The sequence below is a fragment of the Ptychodera flava genome, chromosome 11 (genome assembly GCF_041260155.1).
Source record: "Ptychodera flava strain L36383 chromosome 11, AS_Pfla_20210202, whole genome shotgun sequence".
NCBI lineage: Eukaryota > Metazoa > Hemichordata > Enteropneusta > Ptychoderidae > Ptychodera > Ptychodera flava.
Window position 1 is genome coordinate 12,151,669 of NC_091938.1, and position 20,370 is coordinate 12,172,038.

Genomic DNA, 20,370 nt, shown 5'->3' on the forward strand with positions numbered 1-20,370 from the left:
CATGAAAATCTCCCGTGGTATTTCTGATGGATCTATGTTTTGTTCAATGCTTGTATCTGATAGTCTGCACATCACAATCTCAATTGCTCTAAGCAACATCAAATAACAGTCAATTTTTTTTGAATCGCCTAAACAAAAGTGCCTTCAATTTTGGCTAAAATCTGGCTATGAGGAATTAAGAAGCAGTTTTGATGTATTAAAAAGTTTTTACTCATTTTTACTCTCTTATAAAAATGTTTTCTGAATAGCGGTCGAACTTTGCCACTGAAAACAAAGCAAATTCCATTGGTGAACAGTGCTCAAAGTAGATGCAATGAGTATATTACTCCCTTCTCAATATAAAACTGCCAAAAATTGCTGCAGTTCCACAACCAACTACCAATTGTAAGACAAAACATCCTGAGGTTTCACTGTACATATATCTTGTATGTCATCTCTGATGATCTATAATTTTAATGGGAGACAGAAATTTTGCCTCTGGGTCTAAAAACATATCTTGATTGAAAGAACAAAAAACATTTCTCCCTGCTTTTGGAGATCTTTCAGTACGGCAGATTGGCAAATCATTTTGAAGAAATAAATCTGACGAGTACAGCTTGTTTTGATGATTATACTTTAAGACTTGACAAAACCAGTATTAATTGTCACCATTAAAAGCACTTTTAAAATAGCACAAAACTTTAATCTATTTAACACACCTCAGGAAACTTACAAAATTTCTAAATATGTACTACAGTTTTGCTGACCACTGTAAAAGATATAAACTGTACCAATGACAGAGAAATCCTCATTGTGCTAGATTTTACAATTGAAAACAGTAGTTCCGGCTTCATAAGCCAGGATATGGGATCATATTTTCATAAAATTAAACATGAAACCACATGTTGATGGTACAATGTTTACAATGTTACGAAATACAGAGGTACAGGCATACCAGTATTTGTATGCGGCTTCAACATCTATGGAGAAAAATCTGAAGTGGATAATTATAGTTTCTAGTGGAAGTTTGGTGCACAGAGACATGATAACAACAGTACAACAGTAAAACGGCACTGCAGTCAGGGAATGACTCCTTGTACTCGGATGTGACTAGTCAGACTTTCCACTGAGAAATTGGAAAAAGCGCCGGAGGAGAGTGGAAAAGAGAGAGAGACCAGGCTGAGATGAAACACAACAACTGAGTTGAAAAAATGATGGCAGGGATAAAGGGTATCAATGATGGAGGCCCCCTAGATGGGATTGAATTCTGAAGTGTGTCAATCAAGCTGAAGGCTTGACATTCCAAGACAGTGATAAACCGGTCAAGTGTTTATCTGCACAATGCTGATAACATAAGCTATGTGATGATCTGCCTCATTCACAAAAAACTCATGACATACTCCAGAAAAGTTCTCTTCATTTTTCCAACTCTTGCAGGAAAAATCATTCAGATACCACTGATTTCCCTAATTGTTGGTCAACATATATTTTTTCACAGATTTTGAAGTATTTTGAAGTATTTTTTATTTTATGCATGAAGTTTTTGTTCATGTAATCAAGATTTCTGTTCATTGCTATTTGATTCTGTTGTGAACATTTCTAAGTATGCACACGCAACAATCTCAGTGTCCTGCCCATGTGTTCCTCAGTGAAAAGGTATTTCTCTGTTTAAATCATGCTTTGGGTAACCAGTATTGATCAACATGCAAGTTTTAGGATCATCAGATTATTTTCTTTCATCAAATCACCATCAAAACTTCGACCAGTAAGTCTGTCCATTATGATCTCTGAGGCCAAATTTGGAATTCGTTCAGACTAGACAGTTCTCAATTCATTTTCTTCGCAGAGTATTTTTTTTGTATACAGCTCTCCGACTTATACCGCTGAAACTAACATCCAGTATTTAAAGCTCTGAACTGAATGGGAGCCTCTGATGCCAGTACAGGGTACCCATAGAATAGTTGGGAACAAATTGATTGTACCAGAGGTTTGGTATTGACAGGGTGTTCACACAAAATGGGCAGAAACCATTTCTGTAATTTACTTCAATATCAAATACATTTAGCAATGACGTACATACCAAATGCAAGCAAATATTAAACAATACAGGATGTACAAACAGGAAATTTGAATTGAAACGATGACACACAGAATTAAGTACATATGTAATTATAATATAAAGAATGTCTCTATTATCTTGCAAACTTTGTAGATGATAAGCACTGCTAAGGTACGCCTGTACCGGTGTCAAGAACATCAGTGCGGACAGATAAATACCAAGATATTGGTCAGTTTGTTCATACTGGTTCCCACAGAATACTTGTCGTGAGAAAGAGAAAACCGGAGCAAGAGAGATGGAGAGAGTAATGACAAATGAGTGTGGCATCCTGGGAAGGATTTTACAGCACCCTTGATACACTGTGATGATGGATTGCTGAGTTGTACGAGAAAAGCAAGTATCAGACGTGTCCGATTGGAAGAGCAAGATCAGAGGCACTCCAAGATTATTCGCAAACTGATCTGTCCAGTAATAACCCAACCTAAAATGTTATCAAGCAATAATCACCGTTTCTATCCCATGCTAGTTCCCTCCTCAGACGGCTCACATATGAAACATGGTATTTCACAAATTGAAACTACGCCACAAAGCACATGATTATGATAGAACAAAAATGTAAGTTCTATATGGGCCACAGTACGTACACAGACCAACAAAGATGCCATAGCCATGTGACAGTTCACTGGCTTTGATGAACCATACCAAAGAACATACTGATAAGAAAACACAGAAACCTGTCATCTACAAGTTGGTGTCACTGCGAAATTTTTACTCATAGAGGGCGCTGTCACCACAGTTCCTATTAACCCATCCTTGCACAGGCCAACATATGAGAATAACATAATCAGTTTCGATAAACATAGATTTTGAAATTTCTGTGCGGATATTGAGTAATTTTTTATTGAAGTCTTACCGAGACTAAATTTTTACGATCCAAGAAGCTGACCTTGGATACTGAAGGTTAGAGGATGACCTCTTGCATCTACTTCATCTACAGCGCTGGCAACCCGACCTTGAGTACAATATAACCGCACTGCCGGTATCATCATTATCATTTATCATAGGCAGTAAATTGATGTCACCATCTGGACTCTGCTCGCCAATAACGTCACAACGCCGGCAGAATTCAGAGATTTGGCGTCTCATTGAGTGACAATTTACTTAAAATTTGATGAGATGGCGGGGAGACTCCCTACCAACATGATGGCAACCCAGTGATTTCAAGGACTCTGTGTGTTATTCATTGTGTGCATATTTTTTTTTGTGTGCATGTGTATGATATATGTGTGCATATGGATTTTTTTGGATCAACGTACGGCTGCCAGTAAACACTGTTGCCTCTTGTCCCCGTTATGAACATTTCAATGTAGCTTGGTACGCACTGTGCAAGAGTTCAGAGAGCACGCACAAAATAGCTCACAACAGCATACCAGCACAGACACAGGCAAATGCAGATGTCTATAAACTCAGTGATTTACGCCCTTGACATTGGGTTTAGCCTGTCAATAAGTTTGAAAATTCAGGTCACAGCGACAGGGGCCAGGGTGTACACAACACAACTGTATTAGATCTGGTATGAGAACCTGCAATCTGTGTCTGTATATGTGATGATCTGCACAAGCTGTGATGAGGCCTGGATGGAGATCTATAACATTACAGTTTTACACCATACAAACATGTAGTTTTGTATCTCCAACCCCTGTATTTTCCTAACTTTGGTACAAACTCTTGTGTTTCCGAAAGCAAGGGCTGACCCACTGCATCAGGGAAATTTTTAACTGTTGAGGTTAAAATAATACAGATTCAGAAAAAAACGCTGATTAAAGGAAAAATACCCATTATCGATCCAGGCAAATCAAGTGAGTTTCAACACTTTGTTTTGGTTCAGACAAAACAATTCAGCAAATGTTTATAAACTGTCTGTTTAACCTCCATCTGTGGACGTCACTACGATCTTAAATTGCAAGATCCCCGCATGTTTTGTTAGTTTTATGTCTGAAATATGATAAAGCTCCGACAAGAGAGTTCTCCCAAGTTTGCTGTTTCATCTTTTGATGAGAAATAAATGAGCCAATATAGTTTGGCTTTCATAAGAAAACACTTTCCTACTTAAACATTACAGCTGTAATATTCATTAAAATATGAATTGCTTTTGACACTTGTAATAGGATTTTTCCCACATTACCTAGGACATAATTGAAATGACTGCGCTGTTCTACTTTGGAGAGAGATGTTGGATGTGAAGTGCTCCAGGCTATATATCTTTCACACTATCCATATATTTACTTCAAACAGTGGATGGATGATAAACTTTGCATGTCCGTTTCAAGTTCATGTGCAATAACATGTCACATGTTTTGCATTAAAGCTGCAGAGAAAAACAGATCACAACTTTTTGAGGACAATATTATTGATATCAAAACCAAAAATAGACAGAAGTGAGACCCTTGACATGGAAATTGACATGTTGTACCGTAATTCAGCGGGGTGTTGTCCGTTTCAAAACAAACAATCCAGTGCCTTCCAGTATAGCTTGGAACATTCCGCATACATACACCGTTTCTACCACATACCACATGATTAGTAAGCACGAATGCTGGCTTCAAAGAAAGACAACAGACAAAATGCCATAATTTCTCATCATTACAAAACCATCATTGCATCGTCCTTTCCTGCATCTTTTGATTTTTTCAACATTTGGTGAATTACAACCACTGATCAACTCTCCTTATCAAGAAATGTTACAAGAAACATTTTCACAGCAGGACCGAAAGACTCGAATTGCTAACATTGTATCAATACCAGTTACACCGCCTAGACTTCTTTGTGCAAGACAATTTCAGTTTTTAAAGCTGTGTATTTTGTATGATGCGCGATGAGAAAATGTAACTTGGAAAGGCCTTGATTGAAATCAAATTTTATACAGAACAGTAAAGAGTTTTGAGTACATAATTTGTGATTTATTCTTGCTTCACATTCACACAAGATTAATCCAAGTAGATTGTTACGTTGGAAGTTCAACAGAAAAAACAGATTTGTAGAATGTGAAAGAGATATAAAGTACAGCATTAGGAGTGGGTTATGAAATATATTCCGATATCATTAAAAAGAGTTTGCCAGCACTAGACTACCCAATTAGACTTTTGTGATGCCTCAAATGTGTTTTGTTGATAAAGACTTGCGAAACTTCCTAATATACTCAGCGCAGCATAATTTATTTGAGTACAAAGGATTTGTCAATAAATATACATTTTTTTTTATTACACGGTATTTGATTGCACTAGACAACATACAATAGCTCTAATTTTTTTTACGGATGTATTTTTTCGAAAACATGAATTTTGTTATGGGTGACTGATTCATAAATCATGTTGATAAGTCCCGTAAAAACACCATAGGTCACTGCAATGCGGGGCAACCTCCCAAACATCCTAATGTAGAGTTTAATCTAGTATATGCTTGCATCAGTTCATCTGGAGATTATCGGCTTGTCAAATAACTTTCCACGCTGAGAATAGAAAACAAGTTTTGAAGAACCAAGACAGATGGAATCCGGTGGCATGTCAAATCAACTGGAAGGTCTGTGCCTCGATTCCTTCCCCGGCATACTTCAGCTATTTATGCATATAATCCGTAAATCAAGATTCCCGACTTCCACACATCTTTGCTCTCAGATGTTCACTTGAATGAATTTCAATTTTCACAAATTTTCTCTGTTTCATCTGAAATTTCTCTCTGAGATTTTTTTTAAAAGGACTGTGTAATAAATACAGAATGCAATATTTTTGATCTTTTTGATGAAATGTTTACAGTGGATTACACTTATTCATTTGATTTGAGAGCGGGATTAGAATTCAATTTACTACTGTCAACAGAGGTTTTCACTATAAATCTTACTTTTTTTAACATAGTGTTTTTTCGGTGTGTGTGCCCGTGAGGCCTTTTTTATGTTTACTCCTGTGAACTGTCTGTACACTTTAGGACCTATCTGAACATTTATGAATCAAAAACTGGTATCTTGGATTCACAGAATTTGAGACGTGTGGCCAGTACACATCGTAGGTTTCCTCTGAAGAGAAAAAATCTGAAATCTTTTGATAGTTGGCTGATGTTCAGTGATGTATGCACTCACAACGTAGGCGTTGAAACCAAACACACCTAGCGGAAGCCAGGATAATTTCACCAGGCATCTAGCTTGACCTTCCTTACCTTGCTGCATAACACAGACCATGTTTTTTGGATGCCTCCGACCACCATCTGATTATGACAGGCCTTACGAACTCGATGTACATATAGACAGGGTTAATTTGATGTGTACTTTTTTTGACAATTCAAATTTCACTTGAAGGGTTAATTTGACGTGTACTTTTTCAGACAACTCAAAATTTCACTTTGAGAAACAGTGATTTAGCATTTTTGTTTGAACGTGAACACAGTTCATGAGGGGACTTAAATGTATGTGGCATAGATTACAACAATTCTTGACTAAGTGGCTGGAATTTCAGGCTTGCAAACAGAGTGACTGCTGAAAATATACCAAACAGTGTACCGACGCAGCTCAAAATACATATACAAAGTCCTTCCCCATCATATCATTCTATCAGTAAATATCAGCTGATACAGGCCACTGAAATATTTAAACAAGTCTTCAGTACATATGAACTGTGGGTGTCAATTAACTTATCTATAAAATATGTCTCGTAACGGCTACTGATATTACCCATATTATAAATCGAGTGAGAGTTTTGTTATCTCGATTTCATTTCAGATCGATTAGTCTTGAATGCTTAATGATGGCTGTGAAACGATCCGTGAATTTCTGACAGCATGTCTGATTTCAATTTATATTGAATTCCCTGGTAGATACATGATGGATGCCAACAAAGAAAGGTTAGACTAAACAAATACTCAGAGGTACGTATATGAGTACTGTACTGCAGATATGAAAAAAAAAGGCAGAAGCAGAAGTTAGACATGTTATCCTACCATGGTTACTCTTCCAGCAGAAAATCATGGCAAACTTCCGACTTCTCCGGTGTCGGGGCTGGTACTCCACGGTATCAATCCTGGATAGGTTATTTCCAACAGAACTCAAATTCGAATGACAGACCGCCGAAATCATTCGGGAGTCACTACTTTTTTTTTTTCTCGCGTGTTTTTGTTCACAGAGACACTGCCTTATCCAGTGCACTGCCTGGCTTGCACGCAGATCAGATCGCTAACTGAAGTGTGCCGTACCGTAGGAGTCCCACAAATCATCAACATCAAAATGCTGGCCCAGACTCCTTTGCCGCACAGTGCGTGCGTAATCAGATCAGCCGGCTATGTTAATCATTCTAAGCACCTCATCATTAAACAATCCGCTCTTGTACAGCTGTCAGATCATATCTGTCCCCCCCCAAAAATAGTGTCAGCAACCTCACTTCTCCCATTCACACCTCAGATTTCTCAAGAGCAGACCGAGAATAGATACAATACAATTCAAAATCACTTGATTTGGATTTTTTTTTCAAATAATTTTCAAACACACGACATGAATGCCCCTGAAACTGTACAGAGCAATGTTCAGCCTGGAGGTACGGGACCTTTGTTTCAGAACAATCTGTGCACTGACGTTGTTCAGATAATAAGGTCAATCAGGGTCACTGGGATAGGCTACATAGGTTAATATTTGAAGCCTGCCAGCCACTTTATACACTACGTTGTTCCTTTGCTTGGTACAGACCTACACACATGAACATCTCATTTTCCTTCATGTAATTTTTGTAAAATTTTTCTAAACGGTTTCTCAAAATGAGAATATTCATCGATTTTAACTGCAATTTTTTATGATTTTCTTATTTTCATCACTATCATTTAATCTTTCATCATCATCAATTTATCATTATCGTCATCGTCATCACTGACGTCATCAGCACTACCCAGCAACAATTGTTCAGCGCATCCTATTCATACTAATGACAACTAAACCCTTGGATTGCCTCCCCTGGACCAGTCCCCACCAACATACCGAACAAGTATAACCAGGCACATCTACCATGCACAGCAGACTCCAACATAAATAATTCAACTTGAAAAGCTGGTTCAAAATCAAATCCGTCAGACGACAATTTCAAGTACATAACATACATGAATGCCGCTGACTTTGGCTTGCCTCCAAGACTGATGACAGACTTTAAGCCTGTGTCCCTAGTTGAAGGCAATGACTTCCTTTTTCAAATATATTATTTTTCCACCATGAACTCTACGGACTCCGCCTACATAGTTAACTTCCCCTTCTGGTCTCCACACAGGAACAAATATTGACTGCAATAACTTCCTGAGCTCCTTGTCTTTCAAGACTGAATTATCTTTTACAAAGATATGGGACGATATCTGTTGCAGGCTTTGGCTCATTGATGCATTTTAATCACAAATACTTGTTGTACTGTGTGAAGTTAGAATGTCCAATCACACTAGCAAATTCTACCGTCAGAGACACACCCACCAATAGGCAGAGAAAACTCCATTAAAGCTCATATACAGAACTGATATTTATCGTAGAATACCACATCTATATCTGATACAGAGACAAGACTACAGCTGGTATATGTGCCTTTAAATGTGAGGAAATAGTGACTGGCTGGTTTTTTTTGTGCAATACTTTGACACTAGATGACTGTACTCTTCTGAGAATCATGGATGGTTTGGTTAAAGTTAGTTCAGGTATTGACTTGGACGTGTTGAGAGCAAGCTCAGCTGTTTGGAAATCTAGGATATGATGCAAATAGCATAAATGGCAGGAAATGGTCACCACTTCACAAATTATATCGACTTCCTTTGACACAGTGAGGAGGTGCGATGTGTTTAACCGACGGAAGCCAAAGAAGGAATGGCTGATTAACAGCGCATAAAACATTCAAGGCTGTAGTATACATAGGGGACCAATTTGTCAAAATTCCACTGTGATTGTTCGTTCGTGCACACACACACACACAAACACACATACACACAAATACATACGCACGCACCCACACATACACACAAAACACACACACACACACACACACACACACACACCATCTTACCTTCGTTCTCCATCATTCCGAATGCGTGGTTCACGCCCAGCGTACTCATAGGAATGAGCCCTTCCAACGTCGAACAGTTGTCGGCGGACACAGATCGCACCAGGCACCACTCTGGTCTGGCCTCACTCTGCTCTATCACTTCAACGGTCTGCCCCCGCTTCACAGATAACTCCTGGCTGGATGTGGCGTCGTAATCCTCTACCACCACGGTCAGCTCGGCGCTCAGGCGGATGTCGCTGAGGCGGCTGTCGCTGAGACGGCTGTCGCTGAGACGACTGTCGCTCAGTCGGCTATCACTTAGACGTCTCTCGCTGAAACGACTGTCAATCTGCCAGTTAAAAAGAGAAGGGAAAATTGTCAATTTGTGCAAAATTGGCGAAACAAAGATAGATTTACACCGAGACAGATGAATGGTTAATATCTTTCACTGGACAGACAAGGCGAGTTCTTGACAGGGTTTCTGCACTACATGAACCAGATCATCGCAACTGTCCAAGAACACTTGCTGAACAATGCCAAAGTCCTGTCATTTCAAATATCACAGGTTAGTAACCTCCAGACTTCCTGAGAGTGTCTGGAGATGCTCTAAGACATGACCCTGTGATCTGAATCCCATCACTCCATTTCTGAAACAATGAACCGATTTTATACATGTCAGCATCTCCACAGGCTCTGCACCCTGTCCATTGTGAGTGGATGTGAGTGGAGTGCGACAACCTATCTTAACAACAACCAGATGAGGACATATGTGTACATCAGTTACCACCACACTTACATCAACTTATATCAGGGATGAAGAATTCTATGATCAACCTCTATGATTTTTATCGCCACTGCCAACACCTTCAAGCCGATCAGAAATCTTAAGAATTTCCATATCTCCTGTTACTTCACTTCCGTCATGGTGAACGACTTTTCTGCAGTGACTTTTCTGCAGTTACTAGTCAAGTCATCCTGAGCAGGTAAAAACCAAACTTTTTCAAGCAGACATTCTTAACCCTTTGAGCACTGCAATTTTTCCCACCAAAATTATAGTGTGCAACATTTTACCAATGTTGTGAATTTTTCTGTCATTTTTTTGACAATTTTGGATCAAATGAACATCACACATTTTATTGGCTTCAGATTTTTATCAAAATTTTATAAAAATTTAGAAAAAAGTTGACTGGTGTTTATTTTGATATAGGCGACAAAAATTGACTTTGGTGCTCAAAGGCTTAAAAAGTATGTGAGCACTGAAATTCCATGTCAATGTCCGCCAAATAATAAAATCTATTGGGTGATCTGATTCCAAACGCAGAACCTTCCTAATCATGCCTACCTGCACGGACAAAAACAACATTCCAAGGATGGAAGCAATGGAATTATTTCAGTGACAGGGAACATGCTGACATTGTTATTCTTCACAGAAAATGATGACATTAAAATATTGCTGATTCAACAAATCCAGTCAACCCAATACTCATATCACTTTTAGGTAGAATGCACCTCGGGGACAGATATCTGGACTCTCAAATTTTTCACAATTCTTTTCTGATCTACCACTTGTGGGGGCACATTTGAAAGCTTTCAGAGTAAGAAAAATTTTCACCATCTTAGTTTTTCGAAAATCAGAATTTTATTTTTCCCTACGGAGTTAACATAGAGATGACAGCCACTTTGAATTGCAAACGCTGGTAGATGTTGGAATTTTACTTCTCTGGTACCAAACTTTGCACAGTGACCCCTGATTTTTATTCTTGATTTGGTAAAAGCATGGTTGAAAGTTTCGCTGTGCAAAGTTTTCGGCGAAAGTTTAACTCTTTCACTTCCGAGGCGCATATTATCTTAATATTCTCATGAAATTGATACATCAATGTTACTGTCCATTGGAGAAATCCCATACTACTCTGTGCAACTGATGTACAGCAGGTCACAATTTGCAGTCACTGAAGTACAATTTTAAAACTGCAATTAAATGTGTGCCTTCTCAACGTTTTTTCCCACTGTATTCATCATGCTTGTCTATTAACATCTTTAAGTAATCCATTGCAAGTTAGCATTATGATTTATGGAAAGATCTCACATAGATTTTTGTGGAAATTGGTCAAAGCACAATTGCCAATTTCATGACAATACAGGTTCACGATTCCATTAAGTCCTGTTTTATAATAGAAACATGAGTAAAAATCCAGAATCATGCAAGCTGACTAGAAACAGTTGAAAATCAATTAACCACGGAGCGACATGGCAGAGAGATTCCCCCAGAATGCAGGGGAAATGAATCAATAACACTTTGCTGCTCATTATAAAACACATACATGTGATGAAAGAAAAATACATGAAACTTCAACAAAACTTACAAAGTGATAGACTGTGGGATGGCAACCAACACATATATGTAGACAGACTTTGGTTATAGCCCGTGTGAAACTGGCATCCATGCAACACTTCAAAAACTGTGGCAAGCATTGAAAAAAAGGCCTGTGAAAAAGTTAGAGTTGAGATGAATGGGGACACGGCACAGATAGGATACACCATATGGCGATATTCCTTTAGAAAAACTGAGAAATGGCGCCATTGTTGAAGACCTGGTTATGGAAAGACCTCACAAAGGGGAACATATTGGGTGTATGTTTGCAAATTGTCTGGATATGAAAGTCCATAAACACTGAAAGGAAATATGGGATTCAGGAGTATGGGTCAAGTGGGTCGTGTGTAAAGAATAAAACCACAACAGTGCTGAGTGGAGCCAGTGATTCAATGCCATGGAAACAATTATCGCGATATTAAGCGATGCCTACTTGTGAATCCAATGTCAAGCAATGACACAGGTTGCCATGGCAATGAGAACGGCAAAAACCACTGAAAATCCCCGACATTGAGTCGCCAGGGTATGGTATACCCTGGCGTTCAAATCCAGGCCAACGGTATACAATGTACCTAGCGCTGGATTAGCCGAAATATACAGAGAAATCTGAGCTTTATGATGAGGCACTGAGAACAGCACTTGTCTCGGTGATGTACGGAGGAAACTTTCACGAGAGAAAATAGAATGTAACAAACTTACAGAACAGAATTGCTGGCTTTTACAAACCCAAAATACAGGCACACAATGTTAGCACGAATCAGAAGATACTATCTTCCTACCAGTCACCTTGTACTGTCATAGCCCGAATAACTACAATCACAGATCTCAACCGAGAGGCTCTCACCGTCCTTAATCCAGGCCAGCACTTTTCCTCGAAAAAATGGGTCAGCCAGACAAATCAATCCACAGTCAAGCAACCAAACGTGAGACTCTCAGAGCACATTAAAGACGTGGGATTCTTCAAGTAGCTGAGACGTGTTGTAAAATTTCCACTCATACGCTCTCTTTTTTTTTTCCAGAATGTTCCGCGGAGAAATTGATCCACTATTCCCAGAAATGAACTTCCTTTGCTAAGTGTGGTTTGAACACTCCTTATTCAGGGTCAAGTGGCCTGACCTAGAATGGGAAGAAATGTGATTGCACCAAAAGGTCACCGGGGAAAAAAACGGGGGTGTTGAAACTATGTCTTGCCTTTCAAACACTACACTGGATGCAAAGAGGTTAGAACACAAGAGTTTTATAGAAACAAATTAAGATTGACTTGACTGGGGACAGACTGTTATAGTTTCCCTAAATTCACTGACATCTATAGCCCTAGGCCAGGGGGATACAACCCTAAGTTATCAGGATACAGCCTTCTGCGTGATTTACTCTGTCAGCTGTTTGTCTTTTCAATTTCAAAACAATTCACAGAAATAACACAGATACGTGGCCTAAATATCTGCTAGGTTTACGGCACGTTGGCTGGTGACATTTCGAAAATGCCAGAATCTGTCGACGGGGACAAACTAGTGCAGACTTTGCATTTGAACATTGCATCTTAGGAATACGGGATGAAATTCAGTCTTCAACCCTTTCAGCGCCAAAGTCAATTTTTGTCGCCTTTATAAAATGTACCCCAGTCAATTTTTTTTCCGATTTTTGCCAAAATTTTGATAAAAAACTGTAGCAAATGAAAATATATGTCCATTTGGTCCAAATTTATCACAAAATTACAGAAAACTTCATAAAAATTGGTAACATGTTGCACTCAAATTTTGGTGGGAAAAAATTACAGCACTCAAAGGGTTAAAGAGAAACAACTTGGAATTTCTCAACAGACATCCTTGAAACTAGACTAGAAATACCACAAGATGGATTATCAACTGTACAATGTCGCATGAAACTTTCGCAAATGTACAAATTACATCACTTGTTGATAGTCATGAGATAATGAGATGCAGCAGATAACAAGAAGGTAGCAAAGGTCAGGAGAACTTTCCACATTACAGAGAGAACGATGACCTAAAATATTTGAATGAGGTGCACTGGCTGTCTACATAGAATTTTCAAAGTGAAAACAAAATGACGCAGGAAAAAACCCCAACAGCGAACCACTTATGTTAACTGGCCATAAAACATGATCAAATTTGCATTTGTTATCCATTCTGTAAAATTGTTACAGGTTGCCATGGAAACACCCCATTCCTGTCCAATTGATGATACAATTGTGTTGTCAGTGAGACGCCAATCAAGCGGTGATAATGTCACTGCACTTTATAGCACACATGAATGTTTACAAAGGAACAGATTTTATCATATCGGTTCTTTTGTTGCAGGGACGGCATTAGCTGACTGGTCGCATACAGACACATCTCACTGTATGGTGGTATCATGTGTGTTAAAATCATAGTCCGACAGTGCAATTCTGACTATAGGGGCGCTATTGTCACAAACACCATCTTCCCAAAACCACTTTGCTCTCTTAGACTAGGTCCTTGACACAACCTACATTTTGAAGTTGCCTTCTCCTCCTCTCCAAAGTGCAGAACACCACTCCATTTGTCAGAAATTCGATTTCCTTCCCTCTCTGCGTAATTTCCTCTCATAAATAACATTCTCCAATCCGAGTACGCTGACTGCGAAGTTTCCTTAAATACGTCAAGATTTTACAGATACCACCAACACTACAGTTGAAAAAACAATTTACTGTGGTAGTTTGGCAAGTATTTCTTTTATCAATGTTACTCCCAGACATTTAAATCACATTCACAGTTTACCAGCTCTCCCCCTTGTTGTTGTTTTGGTGTGACTCATGCCTTTTACATCCAGTTTTGTCCCGGTGTCACCTTTCCTGACTCAGGGAAGAGCAATTCTGCCGTGGGAATGATTGCTATGTCCAGAATGCGGCATGGTGGATCACCGCACAATCCCTGCTGGAATCTCTTCCAGCACTTTGGCAAAGCAGGAAACCACAAACTGAGATTAATTTTTTTTTTTTTAAAGGAAAAACACAAAAAGATATCACAAAAGTTTATCAATATAAAAAGGGTTAATGCAGGAAACATAAAAGAAATTATCAGCAAGGAAGCAGACAAATGCTCGTTTATGCCTTTTTTCTTCATGAATGCAAGTCACTGCATTATATAGATGGATTTTACACTTGTTCAATTTACATTTATGATAATTTTTTTTTTTACTTGCCATGCTTTTATAACCAAACTGTGTCATCGACACAAATCTGCATAAGCAGGTAAAATCATTTTGAAAGGCAAAACACAAGAAACAGGTCTCTGACTGGCTGTGTCTCGGAACAGACGATTCTTCACGATGATGTCAGCGGTTAACAGTAATTAGCCGAATAATGACATCAAACCGACGCAGGTGAATGACGTATGATTTACACCTGCCGGGCAAGGTTTGATCAGATCGACTCTATTGTCGCAAGACAGAGAGTGTCGTGTTCACCGTGGTTCGTCAGACCTACACACAGAATGATGGTCTTTTCAATTGCCGATGGTTTTTCCAATCTGCACAACAGTCGGTGCAGTGAATTGAAGCCCGAACAACACCATATGTTTGTAAACCTATTCAATCTGCGACTACATCGAATTCAATTTACTGACCATAATGCATGTTGACGTAAGTCTCACCGGACTGGTTGACGTAAAAGTAACAGCAATCCTGACGTGGTTATTTTAAATAAATGTGTTTTCCTTTCTCTTTTTTGGAGAGGAGGGGGACTTGACATGTAAACTAAGCCTTCCAAAATTCCAGACGCCAGACGCATGTGTCGGTTTTTTGAGAACTTACGTCACATTTGTGTCAGACAAGACTTGAACTACTTTGCAGCCAGCATGAGTCTAGATTCACTGCAGCCTAGCACTAAACAGCAGGGCTGGCTAAACTTTTGGGAATGTAGGGGAAGTGGTGAGATTTCATACACTAGACAGCCATTGTTTTGTAATTTGAGCAACGCAATTTTCATTTCTTATTAGTTCAGTGGGAGGGTATGTCGCCAGCACCTGCTTGGATTTCACCAAATACACCATTTGGCTTTTTGCTCAGGTTCAGAGATCGGTCAATCAACTATGACGAAGACAATAATAGACAGACAGTTGACCTGGGGTGAACTCTTTGAGCTGTTTAAGTCTGGGTTTCTATTTTTAAGCTACATCGTTTAAATTCTAACATTTCACCATCATCTGTCGCTCCTGGCCAAAGCAATGGTACTGTTTGGTGTTTAGATTTCTCACCCAGCAGGCTACCAAGTCTTTGAGAAAATTAGTGCCACAGTATAGAGAAAACAGAACCGAAAACGTAACCAGATCATCACAGAGGTAACAAACTTATTCTTTCCATCGACATGTTGAAGCAATTACTCTGAACAAATTTCAGACTTTACTATTATAAGGATGTGCACTGGTATGTGTATACATGAATGAATTAATTTGCGTCCCGAGTATATGAACATATATATAGGTGTGTATGTATGTATTATATGTATGTATGTATGTACGTACGTATGTACGTAGGTATGTATGTATGTATGTATGTATGTATGTATGGATGCATACATGTATGTATGTATGTATGTATGTATGTATGTATGTATGTATATGTATGTATGTATGTATGTATGTATGTATGTACGTACGTATGTACGTAGGTATGTATGTATGTATGTATGTATGTATGTATGGATGCATACATGCATGCATGTATGTGTGTACATATGTATATATGTAGGTGTGTGTGTGTGTGTGTGTGTATGCATGTATGTTCACATCTAAACATGTATGTATGTATGTATGTATGCTTACCTACGTGAAGCATGTACATAACTATGGTGTCTGTATGCATGAGTCAGTCTGTCTGAATGTCTGTCTACATGTCCAATGTAATTTTCCTCATTACATAAGAAGGGAAGTTTTGGTCGCTCGGGGATCAATTAGTTTTGTAATTGGGCAGACCAACTGTGTGCTCGGCTCAACACATAAGCGTCCACCACAATCTTGCTATATCCGATTTCTGAAACAAACCAGCTTTAAAACTGCTGTGCGGCTGTGTTTTTCAGTACAACAGTTGAAAAAACATATGATTTTGACCTAATCTTGTTGGATTAAAATTCTGCTATTCAGAATTGATGATTTTGAAGCTTTTGATGGCTGTATTACGTATGTTCCAAAAATTATGCAGAAATGTCCCCATGATCATCGTGTCAACACAGCCTCTGTTTGCGTGTAATGTTATCGTTGAAACACAGAAAAACCGACAGACAAGACTAGACTACCATGGATCAGACAATCGTTTTGGTCTATGCTGAACAGAAGCAGAGAGATCCAGGCACAACAGTGACATTACTCAATGCAGAAAAGACCCCAAGGTAAGCTAACAGCATGTCCTCACACAGAGTGCGCCTTCTGTCAGGAAATCCAAGTTCCTGTCGTAAGCAATTTTCCTGACAGATAAAAAGAGCCAGGACCATGGACACAAGTATATAAGACCACGGACACAAGTATTCATGATATATTTTGAGAAACAGACAACAAAAAATTGTGGTTACGTATCACTTACCTGTAAAAACCACCAACTGCCTGCACACAGACACAAACATTTGTATATACCCGGTAAATACATACTGACACATACACACACAAATGTAAAGTCACACATATGCACAGAAGGGCACATAAACACATACACAAACATACACAAGACAAGAGAAAGAGGTAGATGTGAACACACAATCTTCACGGGAACTCTGAAACGTTCCAATCTGACACAGGCATGTGTCCAACTCGGTAAAAGCAACACTGCATTAAGACAAAACCCTTCAGCCACTTAGAGTTTCGGAACCGTCCTATAGCTTTCAACAGATGTTAGTCAGACAAACATAGAATGAAACATGCCTAAAAGGCCTAATAATGATCACAACAAATACAGACAGACAGAAAATTCAACTTGAGTTTGTAATTACCTTATCACTATCGACGGTATTATTGGTATTTATGGTGGACACAGACGTCAAAGATCCTGACTCCTGCGGATCCAGAGAAAGTCGTGGTGGACGTAACTCTAACGGCTGCGGTAATGACGCCTCGCTCTCGGTCAGATTCTCATCTGAGCTGGTATCTCTGATTTTTTTTAACCCGGAGAAGGAAGAAGGAAAAAAACAATTATATAAGAATGGGTCGTGTTACTCCACCGCACGGTGCTGGCCTATCTGATGGCAACATTCCATGCAATCTGGTTTAGTTTGGATACCGATGGGATGTGAATGAGCTCAGTACACAGCCCACGACAATGTGTAAATCATATTTTGAAACCCGACCACCCTTCCAGATCCTTCCACGATCTCCCTACGGTACTGAAATATTCTCACGTCACAATACAGGCAAAGGGGAAGATTTGCGAATAATTGATTGTAAATGTGTGTATGTAACAGCTGACAATTTTTTTGTTTCATGTTAAATGTTCTTTTCCTGCTATTTAAAGTTCAATAGTTTTATGGCTCTCCCAATAAAATGAGTTGAAATGAAAATTTCATGATATACTAGTCTCTCTAGTTTCAATCTGCCCACGGTTTTTCTACTGTTAATCACCAGTTACATTGATGGCTGGGACTTTTACACTAAGAAGATTGCACTCTTGACATACCATCATATTACACTGAAGTAATATTAACAAATGTAATCAACAATGACACTGAAAAAGTTATTAATTTTGATCAAAAAATGTTCACTTTATTATTATTGTTGAAAAGTTTGACATATGGACGTCTGAACTTTTTTTAGTTTCATTCAAAGGAATGACCACTTGTATCAACCAACACACAATGGCAATTTAAAACTCTGTTGAAAAACATTAAATTTTATTTATTCATAAAATTTTTACACTCTCCTTTATGAAACAATGGTACACCCCCTTCTTCCTGGTAAACCCATACAGTTATTTAAGATGGTTTGACCCATTGTGAGGTCAATGTGACCATACCAAAATTCAGCATCAGTAGGGTGGGAGGGAGGGGGCACAAAAATCGAACTCTCGATTCCACTTTTGAGACGAGAAAGTCAATGAACTAAGACATACATTGGACAGCTATCTCCTGAGGCACCTTACCATTACAAGGATTATTTGACAAGCAATCATCAAATGCAAGGCAGACATTTTTGTGTAGGAGTGACCGTCACACCATTCTTCTCTCACTTCAAAGAATGGAAACTTCCTAAAGCAAAAGTTGGATAGGACAGGCCAACGGCTGGAAATGAACCCTGAGTGGGTTGAAATGACCGGTGGTTCTAACAATGCGATGGCTATGAACTCTAAGGCATTTACCTATGCAGGCAACATTCAGACAATGAACTTTCTTTGACCTCCATGTCCAACCTTGTGTTCACTTGTAAATATTGCCCCTTCCCCGATATTGTTTGGCTCAACCCACTGTCATCAATGGTAATTGTGGACCTATTTTCATCAACCTGTCTACAAGGCATTGGGGTGAACTTGTAATTTTGTTGATGGGACAAAAGGTTTCATGTATGTTCCTATATTAACCCTTTGAGTGCTGCAATTTTTTCCACATTTTCCAAATTTTAGTGCCACAAGTTTACTAAGTTTTGATGAATTTTTCTGTAAATTTTTTGATAATTTTGGACCAAATGGAAATCACTTTTCATTGGCTTCAGTTTTTATCAAAATTCTGGCAAAAATCTGGGAAAAAAAAACTGACAAGGGTATATTTTGTGAAGGCAACAAAAATCGATTTTGGCGCTCAAAGGGTTAAAAAAAAATTTCTAGTATCTTTATATTTTGGCAGGGAAAATGTGTTACGTCCTATGGTAGAATAATTATTGAAGGTACAACTGGCTTCAAAGAGATTATAGAATTACACCGAATAGTTTCTATGATGTCATAGCTGACATGTGTACGATATGTAAAGACTTGTAATTTCTGTCATAGGGGCAAAAGGTTAGTGATATTCAATATCTGATGACCCTATCATCTTTGAGCTTTAAAAACAGTGCTGTTGAATAAAATGACATGTTTTGGAGAGGCTACGGAAATTGAGAATGGACGTGGATGTTGTAGTTGACAGCACCTGATGTGGATTATTGCCACTGCAGTGTAGACATTGTGCAGGGCTGCTGTTCTTTTCAGCAACTGAATTCAAGTTTGTTTACCACAGAATGTTCCCGAGCCTTTTGCCTGAAGGTTTTATTGTCTTTTTTTTTTTATTTTTCGAGTATTAAAAGCCAGCACTACACAAGTCTGATACAAAATTATCAACCAGTATTCCCTTTAGCGACTGAAATCCACTTTAAACTAATGGTTGCCATGGTTACATGTCCTGACATTAACTTTATAATAATAATAAAGTAACAATGGTTTAATTCTCCTCAAAATGGTAGCCAATCAGTCAAATTACAAAGACGTACATTTCTAAAAAGTCTTGTAAAGTATAAAGAAACTTACACATCAATAGAAAAGTTTGACGAATAAAGTTTTCATAAAAAACACACCATGACTAACTGTGTCAGTCTGCAAAACACTTATACAATACAACACCACCAAAAAGTATGCACATTACATTCAACCTAATAAATTTACACCATACACCATATCTCATGACCATATCATCTTTGAGCTTGGAAATGGTAATGTTGAATAAAATGACTTATTTTTATAGGTTACGGAAATCAACTATTCTGTATTTCTATTTGATTGAAGACAGAAAAGTAGCCGGCTTGGAAAGGTACAAGGATGCATACAGACATAACAAAACTGGCGTTGAATTTTACTGTACTGTTGCTATGTGGTAAAGAGGAGATGAAACACTCTGCTTCTCACCTTACAGCTCTCTGAGTGGCAGTGAGTCTGGTACTCTTGGTGACAAACGTTGTCCTCTGCGGCGGAATTGTATCCTTCAAGGCTGC

General features: G+C 38.6%; 1 protein-coding gene across 16 annotated transcripts in view; it reads right to left on the minus strand.

Moving 5' to 3' along the window:
• The window catches only part of LOC139143511 (kalirin-like), a 344,734-nt gene that overhangs the window by 85,887 nt on the left and 238,477 nt on the right, over positions 1-20,370 (minus strand). For all 16 annotated transcript variants that reach the window (XM_070713903.1, XM_070713906.1, XM_070713901.1 and 13 more), the window contains 3 exons: positions 20,285-20,366; positions 17,415-17,571; positions 9,106-9,433 (listed from right to left, as the gene is read on the minus strand). In XM_070713903.1, coding sequence (XP_070570004.1) covers positions 9,106-9,433; positions 17,415-17,571; positions 20,285-20,366 — 567 coding nt within the window. The remainder of the gene's footprint in view (positions 1-9,105; positions 9,434-17,414; positions 17,572-20,284; positions 20,367-20,370) is intronic.